Here is a 19,284-nt window from a genome sequence, read left to right as displayed (position 1 = left end):
AAATCATATGTAGCAGTCTGAGTGCAGCAGGTAGGAAATGTAGTAGAAGATGGGAGCAGTGAGACTCCAGATTTTCTTTGCCTGGTGATAGAAGGGAAGTGGGTTGAGCATTATGGGATGCTTATACAGTTCTGAGCTTTAAGCCTCCCTTATCCAGCTGCCTTCTAGAATTGCAGAGATTCAGTAAAGGTAGTGAGACATGAAACAGAGGGGGCTGATGATGAACACTGGGGCAAAATGCAAAGTGGTAATAATAAACACTTTTATATTGCTTTGAGAAATTGACATATAGGTGGTATCATTAATGTGTATAATGGTTTAGTTCTGTAGCCATAAGCATTTGCCATCTTGGGTACCTGCCCCTAATGCTGTTCAGCAGGCTAAAGAGAGATATATATTATTGCCATGACTAATTGCTGCACATTAAACATGACCCCCTTTCCATCCCACCACTGTTTCATGTTTTAAAAAATTATTCTGTGAATGTTTAATGCCCAATTTTTTTCTCCCTTACATGCAAATAACTACAATTAAGTTAAGCTAATTGGGCAATTTGAAAGGCTTGAGATTATACTAATTGTCTCAGTACAGTTCACTTAAGAACTGTAAACATTTATTGAGCATTACTAAGTACCCAACACTAGTAGGTGCAAGGAAACTAACTTTTTTTGAGCACCTACTAGGTACCAAGTACTGTTAGGTATTTTACATTAATGGTAGAAACTTGTGTAATGCTCAGAACAGCTCTCTGAGTGATGATGATGCTCTTTTCATAGATGAAAAACTAGGATTTACAAAAGTTAAGTAATTTGCTCAAGATGTAAAGATAAGTGAAATAGTGGCCATCGAACCTCTTCTTATTTTCTCAAACCCCTGGCCCGTATTTTTTATAGATAATTTTTCCATTATTCATTATTAGCAAGATGGTGATTTCTTTTAATGACTACAAATTTCTTGACACTTCTCTCCTTAAGAAGTGGGGATCTATGTCCCCTCCCCTGGAATCTGGGCAGGCTTGTGACTGCTTTAACCAGTAGATGACAGGGAAAACAATGTTGTGAGACTCTGAGGCTAGGACATAAAAGGCAATGTTGTTTCCACCTTAATGCATGGAACACACATGCTTGGAGGCCTGAGCTGCCATGTAAAAAGTCCAGGTACCCTGTAGCCACCATGCTGTGGGGAAGCCAAGCCTTATGGAGAGTCTGCCTATCCAGACACGTGAGTGAAGAAACCTCCAGGTGATTCTAATCACCCGCTGTTGAGTCTCATTCTCAGCCTTCAAGTCATCCCAGTTGAGGTCCTGGATAGAGTGGAATGAAGTCATCCTTACTGTTCCCTGTCTGCATTCCTAACCCATGGAATCTGTGAGCATAATAAAATGCTTGTTATGTTAAGTCACTAAGATTTGGGGGGTAGTTTGTTACTCAACAGTAGTAACTGGAACAGCAAGTGACATAAACCTTTCCAGCCCGCATGATCTCTCCTTTTTCACTACACGTTTACTACACATGTAGTCATTACTAATTTGTTAATATTTATTCATCATGTGATTATTTCATTTGAGGTACTTTTCTATCCCAACTAGGTTATAAACTTCTTTGAGGCAGGAGTGATTAAAAAAATTTTTTTAAAAAGTACTCATCAACTGTCTACTCTGTTGCAAGCACTGTTCTAGGTGCTGAGGATTAATCAGTGAACAGAAACAGATGCAAACTTTCTGCCTTAATGGAGCTTACATTTTAGTGGGTGTTTTGTACCTACATTACCTAAGAGTATCAAATTTATAGTGGCTGATACAGTGTTATTGATAAACTCTAATGTTAAACTCCTCAATCTTAAGATTTTTCTGAGTAGAGTTGCATTGCATTAGAAATTTTAACAGCTTAAGTTGCTGTAGTTAATTTTATTTTGAGTCAGAACTCATTTAGCTACTGTCATATTTAATAATTATTAAAATTTCAGTTAATAACATTACCTTATCTTAAATTCCTGTTTATTTAAAACAATGTTTTCCTTTATAGTTGAGAAGAGACACTGTTGAAAGCTTTTGTTATCGTGTCAAATTTGTGTTAGACCTCTGAGTAGGGAGAACAGAAAAATCTTTCTTGGAATTCCTGTTTCAATCCTACTGTGTAGGCAAGCATGCAAATGGAAAGATGCCTACCAGTAGTTAGTTTTCTTCAACTCAACGTGAGTAGTAAGTGGTTAGACATTGTGAAAATTAGAGAGGGAGCCAAAAAAGCATTGAAATGCGAAAATGGTACGTTTTGATTGTCCATGTTTACCTTCTCTTACAGTGTTCTTTTTTTGAAAATTTCTTAAGGCACACAAACCAAGATACCAAAGTAAGAGTTCCTGATTATATTTTTAAAAGTTACAACTCAAATGACATCCCTTCTACAAAGCTTTTTATCAAATAAGAAGTAATTATTTCCTCCTTTGTTTACTCAGCATGCTTTGTTTTAAACCTCTAATGTAGCACTAATCATGTTTTGTAATATTGTATCTCTTCCTGGATTGTGAGATCCTTGAGGGTGGGAGATATCTTTGTACTGCTGTTGTACTGCTGGGAGATATCTTTGTACTGCTGTTACTCATAGACATGATATAAATGATATATTAGGTTAAGTTGTATGCAGATATATTATGGGACTGATAATGGTGAGTGATACTTAGGTCTCTTCTTAGTCAAGATATGAATCTAAATAAATAATAGTTGTTTTTTTTTTCTTTTTGGCCGTGATGTGTGGCTTGCAGGATCTTAGTTCCCCGACCAGGGATTGAACCTGTGCCCTCGGCAGTGAAAGTTCAGAGTCCCAACCACTCGACTGCCAGGGAATTCCCAATAAGTATTAGTTTTGCCAGAAATATCACATTGCCACCACCACTGCCCCCAACCACCATCAAATTAAATCTCGCTCTCAGCTCTACTAGCCAGAGTGGCAAGTTGTCCACCCTCCTTAAGGTGATAAAAGGAATTCCAGGGCCTTTTACAGTCTAAAAAAAAACTGAGAGAAAGGCAGAGATTGTTCTAGTTTTAACTTTCAAAATGCTTTTTGTCCAAGTCTGTGTGATCCTTTAAAAGAGAAGCATAGGCGTGAAGATCTTTTGCCTTGGTGCCAAAAGACACAATGCCTAATCTTCAGTCCCCCAACATCCCTCATGCTGTTCTGTCAGAGTGCCGCTGTCTAAGTGAGAACCCACAACTCTTATTTCTTCTTCTAGCTTCTTAAGTTGGAAGTTTAGGTTATTGATGTGAGATCTTTCTTCATTTATAATATAGGCATGTATAGCTATAAATTTCTCTCTAAGCACCTCTTTCATTGTATCCTGTACGTTTTGATAGTGTGCTTTTATTTTTGTTTATCGCGATGTTTTTTGTTTGTTTTCTTGGCCTCACTGTGCGGCATGTGGAACTTCCCCGACCACATCGAATCTGCGCCCACTGCAGTGGAAGCGCTGAGTCTTAACCACTGGACCACCAGGGGAGTCCCTCAAAGTAGTTTTTGATTTTGATCATGATTTCTTCTTTGACCCATTAGTTATTTATTGGAGTCTCTTGTTTAACTTCCATGTATTTGTGAATTTTCCAGCACCTTCTGTTATTAATTTCTAATTCCATTCCGTTGTGGTCAGAGAGCATACTTTGTATGATTTCAGTACTTTAAAAGTTTGTTTTATGACCTAACGTATGCTCTGTTCTGGATAGTGTCCTACGTTCACTTGAGAATAATGCATGGTCTGCTAATGTTGAGTTGAATGTTCAGTAGATGTCTGTTAGGTCTAGTTGGTTGATATTGTTGATCTAATCTTCTTTGTCTTCTGCCTACTCAGATTTGCTGTTGAACCCCTGTAATGACTTTTTCATTTCATTTATTGTATTTTTCAACTGCAGAAATTTTATTAGGTTCTTCTTTTTTAAAAGTAATTTCTGTCTCTTAATTTATAGTCAATTTTGTGAGGTATTGTTCTCATATTTTCCTTTAGTTCTTTGGTTATTTTAAATAGCTGATTTTAAACCTTTGTCTTATAGACCAGTGTCTCATAGTTTCTTGTTTCTTTGTGTAACTTGTAAATTTTGTTGAAAACTGGACATTTAAAATAATGTAACATGGATGGACCTAGAGATTGACATACTAAGTGAAGTAAGTCAGAGAAAGACAAATATATGATTTCGCTTATATGTGGAATCTAAAAAAAAGGTACAAATGAACTTATTTGCAAAACAGAAGTAGAGTCACAGATGTAGAAAACAAACATATGATTAGCAGGGGATGAGGGGGGCAGGGATAAATTGGGAGATTGGGATTGAGATATACACACTACTAATAGTAAAATAGATAACTGATAAGAACCTACTGTATAACACAGGAGACTCTACTTAATACTCTGTAATGGCCTATATGGGAAAAGAATCTTAAAAAAGAGTGAATATATGTATATGTATAACTGATTCACTTTGCTGTACACCTGAAACTAACACAACGTTGTAAATCAACTATACTCCAATAATATTTTTAAATAAATAAATTAATTAAATAATGTAATGTGGCACTTCTGGAAGTCAGATTCTCTTCTCTCCTCAAAGTTTGTTGTTTCTTCTTGGTGGTTGGTTGGTTGTTTCATGACTTCTCTGAATTAATTCTGTAAAGTCTGTATTTTTTGTTGTGTGTGGCCACTTAAGTCTCTGCTTGGTTAGCTTAGTGGCCAGCTAATGATTGGACATAGATTTCCTTAAAAACCTGGAACCAATCAGTCTCCCAGTCTTTGCTAAGGGACTCTCTGTGTGTATTGGGGCATGCCTTCAGCAATCAGGCATTTGACAACTCTGCATTAGCCTTCACTTCCTGCTTGCCCAGAGCTTCGGGGTCAGCTGTAAATGAGAGCTTAGAGCTTTCTCAGGTCTTTCCTGAGCAGGTGAACAGCCCTACGCATGTACATAGTCTTCTAGGTTCCCAGGAATATGTCAGAGCTTTTCAAAGCCATCTATGGACATCTCATTCCCCAGTTTTTCCTTTTAAGCTTTTTGGTTAGCTTATTGTATACCCTAGCTATTATCTACCACCTGAGGTATCTGTGATGTTAAACAATTGCCTATAATTGTTTTTAACAAATGCCCCCAAGAAAAAGGCTTTCTGCTCTGGACAATCACCAGTTTAGGTCATATAAAGACATCTCTGCAAGTGATGTCTTCCAGGGAACCACCAGATAGGTCAAATAATGATAATTTTCTGGGAATGTGGCTTTGAAGGAACTCCAGTCCATTCTGCCCCACTTTGTTCACTGACAGGCTGCTGGTTTGCACCACAGTTGTGGGATGTTGATTTTCAAGGATACTGTGGAGCTGGACCCGGGCAAGGAGAGTGGAAATGGGGCACATCAAAACATCACAAAGCTTGTTTCCTTACCAAGATTCAGAAATTTTTCATGAATAATGCTGCTTGAATTGCTACAAGTTTTGAATTAATTTCCAGACTTCTAGAAAAATTGATTTTTGACAACTTTTGCTAGTTTTCTTGATGCTTTTATGGATCAGAAAATGTTTGTATATCCTTACTCTGCTATTTTTGCATCACTCCCTTTGTTTCTTTTCTCCTCCTTTGAGAAGTTAACTATTTTACGGGCAGCGGTGGGGGTGGGGGGCTATTTGACTCAAAACACCAGTAAGTTTCATTTCTTCTCTGATGGTCCAACTTAATTTCCCTCAGTGAGTCAACAGATGGGAGTGGTCTTCTGCATTCTTGACAACTTCCGTTTTCCATTTCTTAGAGCTGTGAGAACAATTCAGAATTGATAACTAATAAGTTCTACTACCAGATAAAGACAAAAAAGGTGATAGTAAGTTTGGAAAAAAAGTGATATCTACTCAAATAAATAGAGTACTTCCAGCCAAAAATCCAACAGTTTTCTTGGACTTTGAATAAATATTTAAAATGTTAGACCAAAGAAAAATAAAAAACAAAATTTAGAATTTTAAGAAAACTTGTTTTATTAACTGCTTCTATAACTGTTTCTTACTTTTTATGTTGTCTCCTGTCAGGATGCCCGACATGCAGCAGAAGGAGAAATATATACCAAACTTAATCAGAAAATTGATGAATTTGTTCAGCTTGCTGATTATGACTGGACAATGTCTGAGCCAGATGGAAGAGCTAGTGGTTACTTAATGGATCTTATTAATTTTTTGAGAAGCATCTTTCAAGTGTTTACTCATTTGCCCGTAAGTATAAAAAAATTTCAAAAAATTGTTATAATTTTGCTTTCTGAAGTATATTTTAGAATTCAATTTTAGTTGGAGGCTTACTTGTTTAAACCAACTTCCTAGCTTGAATATTTCTTTTCTATTTTTATAAATCAATTTGTGAAGAATCTTAGCCATTTTTTACTGAGTAAAAATTGATATATAACATTTATATAAATTTCAGATGTATAACATTATAAATCAATATTTTATACACTACAGTGACCACCACCATAAGTCTAGTTACCATCCCCTTCACCCACTTCACCCTCCCCCCGACCCGTATCCCTCTGGTAACCACCAATCTATTCTCTGTATCTTTGAGTTTGTCTTTGTTTTTATTTTGTTTGATTCCACATACAAATGCAATATACAGTATTTGTCTTTCTCCATCTGACTTATTTCACTTAGCATAATACTCTCAAGGTCCATCCATGTTGTCACAAATGGCAAAATTTCTTTCTTTTTTATAGCTGTATAGGTTGTATACATGTGCTACATTTTCTTTATCTATTCATCCATTGATGGACACTTAGGTTGTTCTCATATCTTGGCTATTGTTAATTATGCTTCAGTGATCATAGGGGTGCATATACTTTCAAATCTGTGTCTTCCTGTTTCTCCAAATAAATATGCAGAACTAGAACAGCTGGATCATATGGCAGTTCTACTTTTAATTTTTTGAGGACTCTCCATACTGTTTTCCATAGTGGCTGCACCAGTTTACATTGTCACCAACAGCATATGAGGGTTCCCTTTTCTCCACATTTTCTCCAATACTTATTATTTCTGGTTGTTTTGATAATAGCCATTCTAACAAATGTGAGGTGATATCTCATTGAAGTTTTGATTTGCATTTTCCTGATGATTAGTGATGTTGAACATCTTTTCATGTGCCTGTTGGCCATCTGTATGTCATCTTTAGAAAAATATCTATTCAGATCTTCTGTCCAGTTTTTCAGCTGTTTGTTTTTTTGTTGTTGAGTTGTGTGAGTTCTTTATATATCTTGGATATTAACCCCTTATTGGGTATATGATTTGCAAATATCTTCTCCCATTGCCTTTTCATTTTGTTGATGGTTTCCTTCACTGTGCAGAAGCTTTTTAGTTTCATGTGGCACATTTATTTTTGCTTTTGTTTCTCTTACCTTTGAGGTCAGATCTAAAAAACATGGCTAAGACCAATGTCAAGGAGGTTACCTCCTATGTTTTCTTACAGAAATTTTATAGTTTCAAGTCTTTAATCCATTTTGAGTTAATTTTTGTGTATGCTATAAGATAGTGGTCTAGTTTCATTTTTTTGCATGTGGCTGCCCAGTTTTCCCAACACCATTTATTGAAAAGATTCTCCTTTCCCCACTGTATGTTCTTGGCCTCTTTGTTGTAAATTAGTTGTCCATGTATGTGTGGGTTTATTCCTGGACTCTCTATTATGTTCCACTGAACAGTGTGTCCGTTTTTGTACCAATACCATGTTTTGATTACTGTGGCTTTGTAGTATAGTTTGAAATCAGGGATCATGATACCTCTTTAGTCAGTTATTTGAAATTTTAATTTGTTTTACTTTTTAACCCAAATAACTACAACTCTCTTTCCACCAAACCCAAAACAAAACCCTGAAGTTGACAGCACAGGCTTAAATAGAAATAAACTCTAATAGGAGTAGTTTTTATGAAAGTCAATATAATCAATGCCTTTTCCTATCAGAAAAGGCCAAGAAATTATTGGATATTTTTAGGCTAGAGATTAAAGGTAAAATAGGAACATTGTTCTATACTAATATATAGTCATAGTACATCTATATCTTGAATAATCTGTTGATGAAACATTAAAAAAAACGATGTAACAGGGATATTTGAGCGTGAATAGGCTGAAACACTGGATTCTTCAGAAGAGGGATGCAAAGGGAATTCCCTGGCAGTCTAGTGGTTAGGACTCCATGCTTTCACTGCTGAGGGCCCAGGTTCAGTCCCTGGTTGGGGAGCTAAGATCCCACAAGCCGCACGGTGCGACCAAAGGGAAAAAAAAAAGGAAGGCAAAGATCAAAGAGATGATGGTAGGGTGCACATTCTCTCATTAGGTATATTTAACAAAAGAACTACTGTTAAAATGTGAATGGAATAGTTTTGTACAAATAAAATAGGGAGAAATTTTGACCTTTTTATGATCTCATGATAAGATGTAGCTAGACACAACAAAGTTTAATATGGAGCCTACCCAACTGCTTCCAACCATCTCCCTTGTTTGAAATGAAAAAAAAAAAAAGTTATTCTCCTCACCCTTCACTCTTTCCCCATCAAAGGGCCACTTAGAATAGTTGAAGGAAGGTGTTGCTAAAAAATAAATAGAAGAATTTCTTAAAGAGATTTTAACAGTGGATTTGTGCCAAAGAACTTTTAGAAGCTTACCCAGGGATGATACTATATTCCTCACTGTTGTCCTTGAGTTGAAAAAGAGAACGTGTGTGTGTGTGTGTGTGTGTGTGTGTGTGTGTGTGTGTGTGTAATTTTTATATCAATTAATTTCAAAAAAGTATGCATTAAATAATTGTTGAATTAATTTGAATTCACCTTGTCAATGTAAATCTCCATGCTTCCAGCCAAAACCAATCCTCAAGATAAACACGTGCACATGTGTGCACACATACACAAGATACACACACATCATGTTTCTATCGTTGCAGTATCTGCTTCGCAGGTTGACATGAGATGATGGGTAGGGATTTTGTGCATAACTAGGGTAAGATTAAGAGAGGTTATATGTTAGAAATGTTTTGGGTTAATGGCTCACCTCAGGAGACTGACATCTAGAGGGAAATCCTGCTTTTTCATAGGACATACTCTGGTGACATTGAGAATAAGAGATTCCTGTCACTCATCTGATCTATTATGATATTTTGTATAGTTTTAGGTGAATCTTTGTGTGCCATTTTGGATGTTTATGTCATCTAACATGGGTTTTTCTGCAAAGAAAATACACTTTTATACAATGTAGACCAACAATAAATGTAGTATATGACCAAATAAGAAAATTATAGTTTACAGCTAGGAAAAGAAAAAAATGGTACTAACAACAGTATATTCTTATTCAAGGGATGAACTAAAAGTATAATTCCCAAGCAAAAATATTAAATTATTGCCTATGGTAAATTTTAGCAAGACTGATAATTATATTATGGCTTAGCGTATTAATTCTCTGAAATCCTGAAATTGTATAAAATATCCAGTTAGTTTGTGTTCTTTCAAGCAAAGAACAGAGGCAATGTTATTAAATGTATTATTTTTCTAAGCAACATATGGCATTATATAAGCTACCATTTTTATTTAAATGTTTTAAGCTGAAAATAAATCCTTGTCTTCAGGTTACCTTTGTACCCAAATAGAAAGAGGGGCCAGTTTTGGACTCTTTCAAACTAAAAGAATCTTCAGAAGATATTTATTTACCACAGTCAGTCCCAAGTCGATCAGCTTATCCATGTATAGACCTGAGGAATTACATGGGGGAGCTAGTTTTGGCTCCATGATTGTTGGTTTTGGCAGTGTTAATAAACAATGCCATGATTTTGAGTCAATGGGAGCTATGAAACCAAGGGTCACTCTTTCAAATAGTGCAAATAGTGCCAGTACTGCAAATAATTGGACAGAGAAGTAGATTCTGTGGGATAAAGATGACTCTCTTGCCCCCGACCCTAAAAAGTACCTAAGACTTTTAGTTTAAAAGCTCCATTCTTAGCTTCATTGCATATTTATTTTTTGTCAGTCCCTACCATTGTTACAAAAGAATATTTTCTCCATTAAAGGTAGTCATGATATGTAGTTGCTGACCACGTTGCGTAGTAAAAGTTCCATTGGTTCTAGAAAAGTTATAATCCACCTAATAGAATTTTGTTCTCTGCTCACAGAGTATGAGAACAATAGAAGTTAATGGATAATAATGGTTTTGATGGAGCCCAGAGAAAGAACTTTATTGTTTTCTCTTTTCTACTACACTGTGGTTGTGGTAGAAAGCTGCAGGATTTGGAAGATCACCAGTAATGTCTCCTTTAAATACCTCCTGTCTCTGGGGTTGGATGCATGAGAGTATTGGTATATTACTTCCCTCACCTGTTTCTCTTAAGAGTCAGCCAGTGCAAGCCTATGCAGAGGACGGAAAAGTGAAGAGCTTCCTTGCTTCCATGTTAAATTATCTCCTCATCTGCATTTCCCTGTGCTCTAGCAGAGAAGCCAGGCTCTCTGCTGGCCATAGGAATTAACAGCAAGCTAAAAGGCAGTATTTATAATAATGATGTTAAGCTGCCCTGCTAAATATATTATCTGCCTCAAGGGAACTTGCCATTTTATGACTCAGAGCTAGACCCATTTATCTGTTATTGTTCTTAGGGACCAGGTGATGAAGGGAGGAGAGCACAGGGTGGTCTTTAGAGTTAGAAGGACTTATGTTTGAGCCTTAGATTTTTAATTTCTGGGCTCTGGAATCCTGGCAAGCTGCTTAACCTCTCTGAGCCCCTTTCCTTCTGCAAAATGGGCAGAATCCATTTCTCCCATAGGACTATCAGAGGATGAATTAAAACCGTGTGTAAAATAGTTGACTGGCAGGGTGCTTGACGTAAAGGTACTGTTAATAAATGTTAGTTTTATCTTTCCTTCTCCTTTCTTCCTTTGTGGGGTTTTTTTTTTTTTTTTTTTTGGTGGTACGCGGGCCTCTCACTGTTGTGGGCTCTCCCGTTGCGGAGCACAAACTCTGGATGCGCAGGCTCAGCGGCCATGGCTCACGGGACCAGCCGCTCCGCGGCATGTGGGATCTTCCCGCACCGGGGCACGAACCCGTGTCCCCTGCATCGGCAGGCGGACTCTCAACCACTGCGCCACCAGGGAAGCCCTCCTCTGTTGTTTTAAGGCCCTTTATAGTATTAGTTTTAATATCTTTTCGCTTTTTTTCCTTGTATTTATGCCTACATTTTTAGCTTGATATTATTTAGCTTTGAGTTCTATACTTTTGCATTATATAGACATTTTAAAAACTTCATTAATTGTGAAAGATACTATAAAGCATGTTTATTTGAATAATTATTATAGCTTGACTGCAGTGCTTACAGTGGCTAACGGTCAGATGCTAGCTAATGCCAGTGAAATATGATTAGTATATGGAATAAATATTATTTTATCCCCAAATCAGTACTCTTGGAATCAGCAATTTTTACTACTTCAAATGTGTAAGTGACCCTTCTTGTTTCTAATAATTTTTTCCCTGACGACTAGAAAGTATTGCTAAGTATAGAAGAAAATAAAAATTACCTGCTGTTATCTTGTAAAAAGATAACCACTGTTAACATTTTGGCATGTATTCTACAAGTCATCTTTTTCTATGCACTTATGACACTTATTTTTAAGCCTAATTTGTAAGCTTTGTGTTTTTTTAAATAAGATTTTATATTAGCTAGAAAATTTAAAACCAGAAGAATTTTTAAAAGCATTCAACATTCATTCACCCCTTACAAGTCTATAAATAGAAGAAATTGTTGAGCAAGTTGAAGTTATCTAGTAATTCTTCATGACTGCCAAATGGAACTCAGTAACCTTTTACTGTGAATACAGTACCACCTAAAGACCCAGCACTGATCTGCTGCTGGAAAGAACACTCAGCATTTCTTTCTTTCATAAATGCTAGTTATGTATTTGTTTCAGTAAAGATGTTTTATTGATTTACAACCACTAAGGGATATATGTAAATGATGAATCTGGTGCCACTGAATTTTTAATTTGCATTTTTTATTTCCATAAGTAGTTAAAAAAAATATGCTTTCTGTAAGTGAGAAACAAATATATATATCCAATAAATGAAGATGCGTGATTTAGCCAGAAATGGATAGTGTCTAACTTTTAAAACCATTCTCCTTAAGAATTTTTTTCTGAAGATGCAGCACTATATTGAAAATTCTGAGATTTGGGGTCTAGGCCAGATTCTTCCAATTAGTCAGCATTATGGAAGTAGACAAATCATTCAGTCTCTGGATTAATTTGCTAATGTCTGTTTTATTTCATAGAACTGAAAATAAAGGTTGTTTTGTTTTAATATACTTTTATTTCAGTTAATTTGTGTACATGATAATAAATCAAGTAGTCCAGAAGAGTCTGGGATGGAAAATAACCTCCTCCCCCTGTACCCCCCAAGCCCCAGGCTACCATTTCACCATACGTTTTCATTTCTTCTGGTGGTTATCTTAAAAAGAGAATGTCTGTTAGTCCCTACTGTGAAAGATAAGGCACATATAGCAACCTCTTGCTTACCCCTTTTTCTTCCATTCATTGTTACATTTTATTTTATTTCTTCTATTTATCATTTCTTTATATAAAATGGTTATACTCTGATTTTTTGTTCCTTTTCTTTAGTCAGTATCTTAATTCTCTTCTATGTAAGGTAAAGGTATTAGCCTCCCTACCCTTCACTCTATCAGTTCTTCATCTGCTATTTTCTGACAGCTACAGAGGCCTCTGTCTCTACTTTGTACCAGTTGCTCTCTAGAATTTCTGTGTAGCTGTTAACCTAGGACTTTCCTTCTCTGCTGTCCGGGGTTGGGATCTGTTTCCTGGATTCTGCGTGGTTTTTTTTGCTTCACTGGTTGGTTTTGCTAAACTGCCTCAGTAATTTCCTCCTATTTAAGTCCTTGCATATCATGAAATACCTTCTTCTGTCCTCATGTTTGATTGATAGTTTAGCTGGTTATAATAATTCTAGGTTGAATGGTTTTTCTCTGACAATTTTTATTGCATTCCTCCATTGTCTTCTGGCCTCCAGGTTTCAGGATCTGTTTTTTATTCCTTAATATTCTCAAATGTCACGGGATGTGTGGAGATGTAAGCTTTTATTTCATTCACTTAGCTCTTTACTCAGTGGTCGTTTTCTGTCAAAGCAGAAATTCAGCACAGGAAAATTCTCTTTTATTATTTTTTAGATAATTTTCTTCCCCCTACTTTTCTATTCTCTTTCTTGGACTCTCATTAACTAGATTGGTCTTCTATATCTATTATCCTTTCCTTCATTTCCTATCTCTTTATCTTTTTTTGTTCCCTGTTTTGGGAGAATTTCTAAATTTTATTTTCAGTACTTCTAGAGAATATTTTATTAGTTGTATTTTTTAATTTTTAAGAAATCACTTCTGTTTTAAAAGTGTTCCTTTTTCCTAGAATACTGTTCTCTCTCTTTTTTTTTTTAATGGATATATCTTTCAAACCTCCCTGAGGTACTAGAGGGTTTTTTAAAGAAGGTATTTTCTGTTTCTTGAATTATCTCTATTACTCTCGAATAGGCTTTTTGTTTCTTTGTTTTTCTCATTCTCTTTTAACAAAGAGGACCTGGAACGCTGATAAAGGTTTACTCTGCTACTGTATAAATACGCTGTTTTTTTATAGTTTTTTTTCCCCTTAGTAGGAATCTGACTGGAATTTTTTTTTAATTTGGGAGGCATTTTGCCTAGGATTCTTCACCTTAGAGTGAGCAGGTATGGAGCTATCCATGAGATTGTGGTTTCCTCTCTTCAGGGCTGACTTCATGGATGTGTAACCTGTGCTGTTGCACAGGGTCTCGAGTTTAGAAGGGTCCTGCATGTGGGTTGGTCCTCTGCTGGCGTCTTGAAATTCTTAATAATTTTTGAACAAGAGACCCCACATTTCCATTTTGCACTGAGCTCCACAAATTGTGTAGCCTTTTCTGCCTCTCTTTCCATTGTCATGACACTGTGCCAGAATGAGGAGGGCTTTTTCCCCCCTCCCTCCTTCCTGCTCTCTCTCTTTCCACCTATACCCAGAGCCTCAGCTCTCCCCTTAAAAGTTCTCTCATTATGGAAAATGTTTGTGCTCTGTAGTTAGGGGATCACTGGCACAGTTGTTTCAGAAATCTTCAGTTACTTTCCCTGTTTTCCATCCCATTTCTTATTTCTGTCCTCTCTCATATGCACAGCTGGACCTCTCTCTAATGCACAGCTGACTCCCAGCTCCGCTGTAGTTCCCTGGTAGCATATAATGGGCAGTTGCTTTCTCTTCTCTATTTAGTCAGCTTTCTGTCTTCTAGAAAATATCCCTTGATGAATTCCTCCATACACCTTCATTTTCTCTGTTGTTAAATATTTTATTCCTTTTGTAATTCTGTGCTTTTTGTATCACTTATATCTCAGGATCAATGGGAAGCAAACACATAAACTTAGTCTACCATCTTGATTTTGAACAACTTGTTTCCTTCTCTTTGAAGTAAAGTGATTGGATGAGTCCATCTCTAAGGTCCCCATATCTAAAATTTGTTATTAAGTGTTATACAGCTGTAAAGTCCCAACCTAAACTTCGATTTATTCATTCTGGTACCTTATTTTCTCATTTAGCTCTTCCTTTTTATGTTCTTTGGTTCATACTTTTTTCCTGAGTTAAGTATATAAATGTACATGCCCTTTGACTTCACTGAAAACTGCTAAGGAGAGCTTTAATAGTCAAAGTACAATCATAGGCTTTAATCGCCCTTTTATGTGACACAAGAAAGAATTGTATTAAAAATACAAAAAAAGGGCTTCCCTGGTGGCGCAGTGGTTGAGAGTCCGCCTGCCGATGCAGGGGACATGGGTTTATGCCCCGGTCCGGGAAGATCCCACATGCCGCGGAGCGGCTGGGCCCGTGAGCCATGGCCACTGAGCCTGTGCGTCCAGAGCCTGTGTTCCGCAACAGGAGAGGCCACAACAGTGAGAGGCCTGTGTACCACAAAAAAACAAACAAACAAATACAAAAAAGGTTGTATTTTTTAAATTGTGACATAGGTAGCGTTGAATACATTTTAGTGCTTTCCTTATCAAATGAAAACATAACCACATATTTATTGTATATATATATGCTTACAAATTGTCTTTTCTTATTGGTATATTAATTTTTAAATAATGATAACGTATAATATTGATCTGATGATTTATTGACTATAACATACAAAAATTGTATAATGTGAGCAATGATGAAAACATCGCAAGTCTTATGACTTACATGGTGTTCATGTGTTAAATGTTGTTGACTGACTTTTATTGACTGAGTTACTAAATCTTAGCTAAATTTCATCTTGACTCTATGACTTTTATATCTCACATACAATTTTATACCTTTACATACAATTTGAAAGATTTTGGGAAAAATAGTTGAATAAAATAACTGTGGTGATGGGATAATTTTACTATTCCAAAGAAAATTTATTGGAAGTTAAATCTAGAAAAGACTTAGAGATTATCTAGAGTCTAGTCCAGTCTTCTAGAAGAATGGTCTGGCTAACACAGCTGCTAGCCCACTGCTTACTGGGGTTAATTGCAGTAATCTGCCTGGCTAGTTAAGTGTCTTCTTCCTCCATTTCTGCTTGTGGTTTCTCCTTTACTCATTGCATGTTTGGCGAAGAGGACAACTTCCCACATGGAGGGCCACCTTTGGTGTAGGCTATACCAGATGTTCAACTGCCACTAATAAATAGATTTTGAGTTTCATTGACCTAATATAATAAGGTTAAATCCATGTTTCTGGGTAAATACCTTTTTCTAAAAAAAAAAAAAGTAGTGCTTAAATATTACATAGTTTATTACTGGAATTTGAAAAGTAAATTAGATCATTTAAAAAACAGTATTTTAAGGCTCTTTAAACTTAATTTTATTAATCATTATTATTTTAAGGAATTAATATTTAACTAATTTAGTTCTTAATATCTTAAAAGAATAAGCCAGTACCATGTATTTAGTACAAAACTTCAGCAGGGGCTGATATGTATTTAAATTAAGACCAATGATTTGGTTTTTGCTTTGACTTGTCACTTCTTAGAGGAGAAAATATATTTAAATGCTTAACTGTAAGATGACTTAGTGTGCCATCTTTCCTTGAGTAATTTATTTTAAGCTGCATTAGAGGATGTGGAAGCATAGTGGCTTATCCTTTCTAAGCATCTTCAGAGTCATTCAGTATAATTTTCTATGTGTAAAGAAATAGACATTTTATTTCTTTTTGTATTAAAATCACTTGGGAGAGATACTTGTTAAAAATTCAGATTCCAGTGCTTGCCTCTAGACCTAACTGAACTAAAATTTCTGGAGCTTAGAAATCTACCTATTTTTGCTTAAAATTTGAGAATAACTGTTCTCCAGTAAAGAACCCTTTCAATGGGCTGGTGTTTTCTATATTTGCTGGTTCAGCAGACATTTAGTAACTGCTAAAGTTCTCAGTATTTTAATGCTGACTAGACAACTTAATTAGGTAGACAAAAGTTTGGAGGAGGATTTATCTGATTAGTGTGGGTGTAAAAACTCACCTGTAAATCTTCAAAATAAAATGATAGTCACATTTATGTGATTGATTAATGCCTTTAAATTATAGCAGCACACAGTCAGCTTGCTTGTCTTATAGTGTATTTTGCTTTGCTACTTTAAACACCGCTTCTGTCGTTATTGGAATACATTTTCCTTTTTTATTTGATTGCCTGTCTGACTTCCTTCTCAGACTAACAGCAATGATCACGCAGCCATGTCGGTAAGTAGATACAAGCTAAAGCTAGCATGCGAATTAGAAAATAATGAACTTTCTGCAGGCTTATTTTTCTCTGTATAGGTGTTTATGGTAAATTCTAATTGTTTTGGCAGTGTTCTTGTTACATTTGTAGTTTTATGGAAACCAAAGTTTGAAGATAATACTAGTAGTTTTGGTGAAGCAGTCAAGATTCTCTGGAACTTGATTGTGAAAGTTAATATCATGATGTGTCTGTGGTGAGGGCAGTGCTTTGGGAAAGCTCTTTGTGGTCACCTCATGCATGACAGGCCACACTTTGGAGATACTTTCCTTATCTGCAAATGAGTTCAATAAGAGTGTATAGCCTGTAGATTTTTGTGAGTGTTAAATGAGGTAGTATAACATGAAATGTTTAGAAAAGTGCCTGGCATAAAATAAACACTCAAAAAAAATTAGTTGTTATTATTACTTGTTTGTAAGACTATTTATGCTTTTCCTGAATGCTTTTTCTCTACAACACTTACCAAACTCTACTTCTAAAAATCCAACTCAGTGCATAACACAGTGTGGTTCATGACCCAATGCAAATGTTTCTTTTTCACTCTGAGCCTAGTATTGTTCTCCTGAATTGCCTTAGCTTCTACCCTTTTTTAATGGCTTCATCACATTTTGCTTTTTATTGTATTTGTTCATCCTTTCCACCTCCAATTATGAGCTCTTGACGGCCAAAATAAGAACTCAAATGTTGTTTAAGTATAGATATCGAAAATTATTCTTATTTTTAAAAAAATCTCATCTAGCATTTGAAATTTAAATGTTCCTAACCTATATTTTGTCCGTTTTGTTCTTATTTCTATTATCGAAGTTCAATTTTTGATTATTGTAATTGTCTTCTAATTAGTCTCTGCCAATAGTCTCTCTTTATTGCAGTTCATCCTACATATCAAAGCCAGATAATCCTTTCCAAAGCACAGTTTAATCTTATTTTCTGTATTCAAAAACTTCAGGGTCTCTCACTTATCTACTGAATTAAGTAAAAATTCCACAGGCTAACAAATAAATGATCTCAGCCTCTTTCTGATACATTTCTGTCCATGATTCAACAAGGGCATTTAAAGTGGAAAGTTCACTGTGTCCTGGATCTAGCTTCAATTTTCTATCTTGTCTTCATTTATAACTGTAAAAATCATGGATCTCCTCCAAAAGACATCTTTAATGTTACCTCTTTCATGAAGCTTTTGCTAATTCTGTTTAACCATATGTTGATACTTTGTGCCACTTTCATGGTACTATTTATATTTTGTCTTGTACTATGGTTGTAGACTTGCCTTCTTTCTGCTATTGGAATTTAATCTGTTTATGTTAGGAACTATATCTACTCATCATTGTATCTTCTGTAGCACCTAAGCAGTGTGTTACATAGAGTAAGTGCTTGATAAGTATTTTTAAAAGTTAATATGAGAGAAATAGTGAAGAAATGGACTACTATAAAAGTCATTTTCTTTTTTTTTTTAATTTATTTATTTTTGACTGTTGGGTCTTCGTTGCTGTGTGCGGGCTTTTCTCTAGTTGTGGTGAACGGGGGCTACTCTTTGTTGTAGTGTGTGGACTTCTCATTGTGGTGACTTCTCTTGTTGTGGAGCACGGGCTCTAGGTGCATGGGCTTCAGTAGTTGTGGCGCACGGGCTTCAGTAGTTGTGGCTCTTGGGCTCTAGAGCGCAGGCTCAGTAGTTGTGGTGCACGGGCTTAGTTGCTCCGCGGCATGTGGGATCTTCCTGGACCAGGGCTCAAACCCGTGTCCCCTGCATTGGCAGGCGGATTCTTAACCACTGCGCTACCAGGGAAGCCCAAAAGTCATTTTCTTATATGTTTAAAAAGTGTGAAAAATATACTGCAGGGAGTTCCCTGGTGGCCTAGTGGTTAAGATTCTGGGCTTTCACTGCCGGGGCCCGGGTTCAGTCCCTGGTCGGGGAACTGAGATCCTGCAAGCTGTGCAGCGCACACAAGAAAAAAAAACGTACACTGCAAAAATCAGAATTTTTGAATCAAGAAATTTATTTGTCAAATATAGAATACTTTCTAGTTTTGAAGAGAAAGTTTGCAGTCTATTATTTACAGACAGTAATTTAGAAAATGTCAGTATGAGTGTGATTTAGTAAAGATGTTATCAGTACTGATTAGAAATATTTGAAAGAATAATATAATTCATATCACAACTCTCTAGATGCAATTATAAATTTTGAAGAGTGATTAAAATAAAATAAAAGAACCTACGGCACCAAAATAACTTGCAAATTGCCAACACTGAGGACAAACACTTTGACTCACGGAAGAGACAGACCCTCATGCTTTCACTTGACCTTTTTGCTTATTAAATGAATGTAGTAGTTGTTAAGTACTTATTAAGCATGCTAACAGGTTTCCTGCAGATAGACCATATGCATATTCAAAATGCAGAAGTGAAAGTAACCCTGCCATCCAGAAAAAACCCTCAAATTGTTTCTTGTCCTGTGTTTAAGAAGGAGGGATAGATTT

The 19,284-nt window shown here is 36.0% G+C and overlaps 1 protein-coding gene across 6 annotated transcripts in view; it reads left to right on the top strand.

The window, feature by feature from the left end:
* EXOC6 (exocyst complex component 6) overlaps positions 1-19,284 on the top strand; it is a 318,511-nt gene that overhangs the window by 236,252 nt on the left and 62,975 nt on the right. For all 6 annotated transcript variants that reach the window (XM_060034465.1, XM_060034466.1, XM_060034468.1 and 3 more), the window contains exon 18: positions 6,044-6,223. In XM_060034465.1, the coding sequence (XP_059890448.1) occupies positions 6,044-6,223 (180 nt within the window). The remainder of the gene's footprint in view (positions 1-6,043; positions 6,224-19,284) is intronic.

This window comes from Delphinus delphis, chromosome 16, assembly GCF_949987515.2.
Source record: "Delphinus delphis chromosome 16, mDelDel1.2, whole genome shotgun sequence".
In the NCBI taxonomy this organism is placed as follows: Eukaryota; Metazoa; Chordata; class Mammalia; order Artiodactyla; family Delphinidae; genus Delphinus; species Delphinus delphis.
The sequence above is the reverse complement of the archived record's forward strand: the minus strand, read 5'-3'. Positions and strand labels throughout refer to the sequence as shown.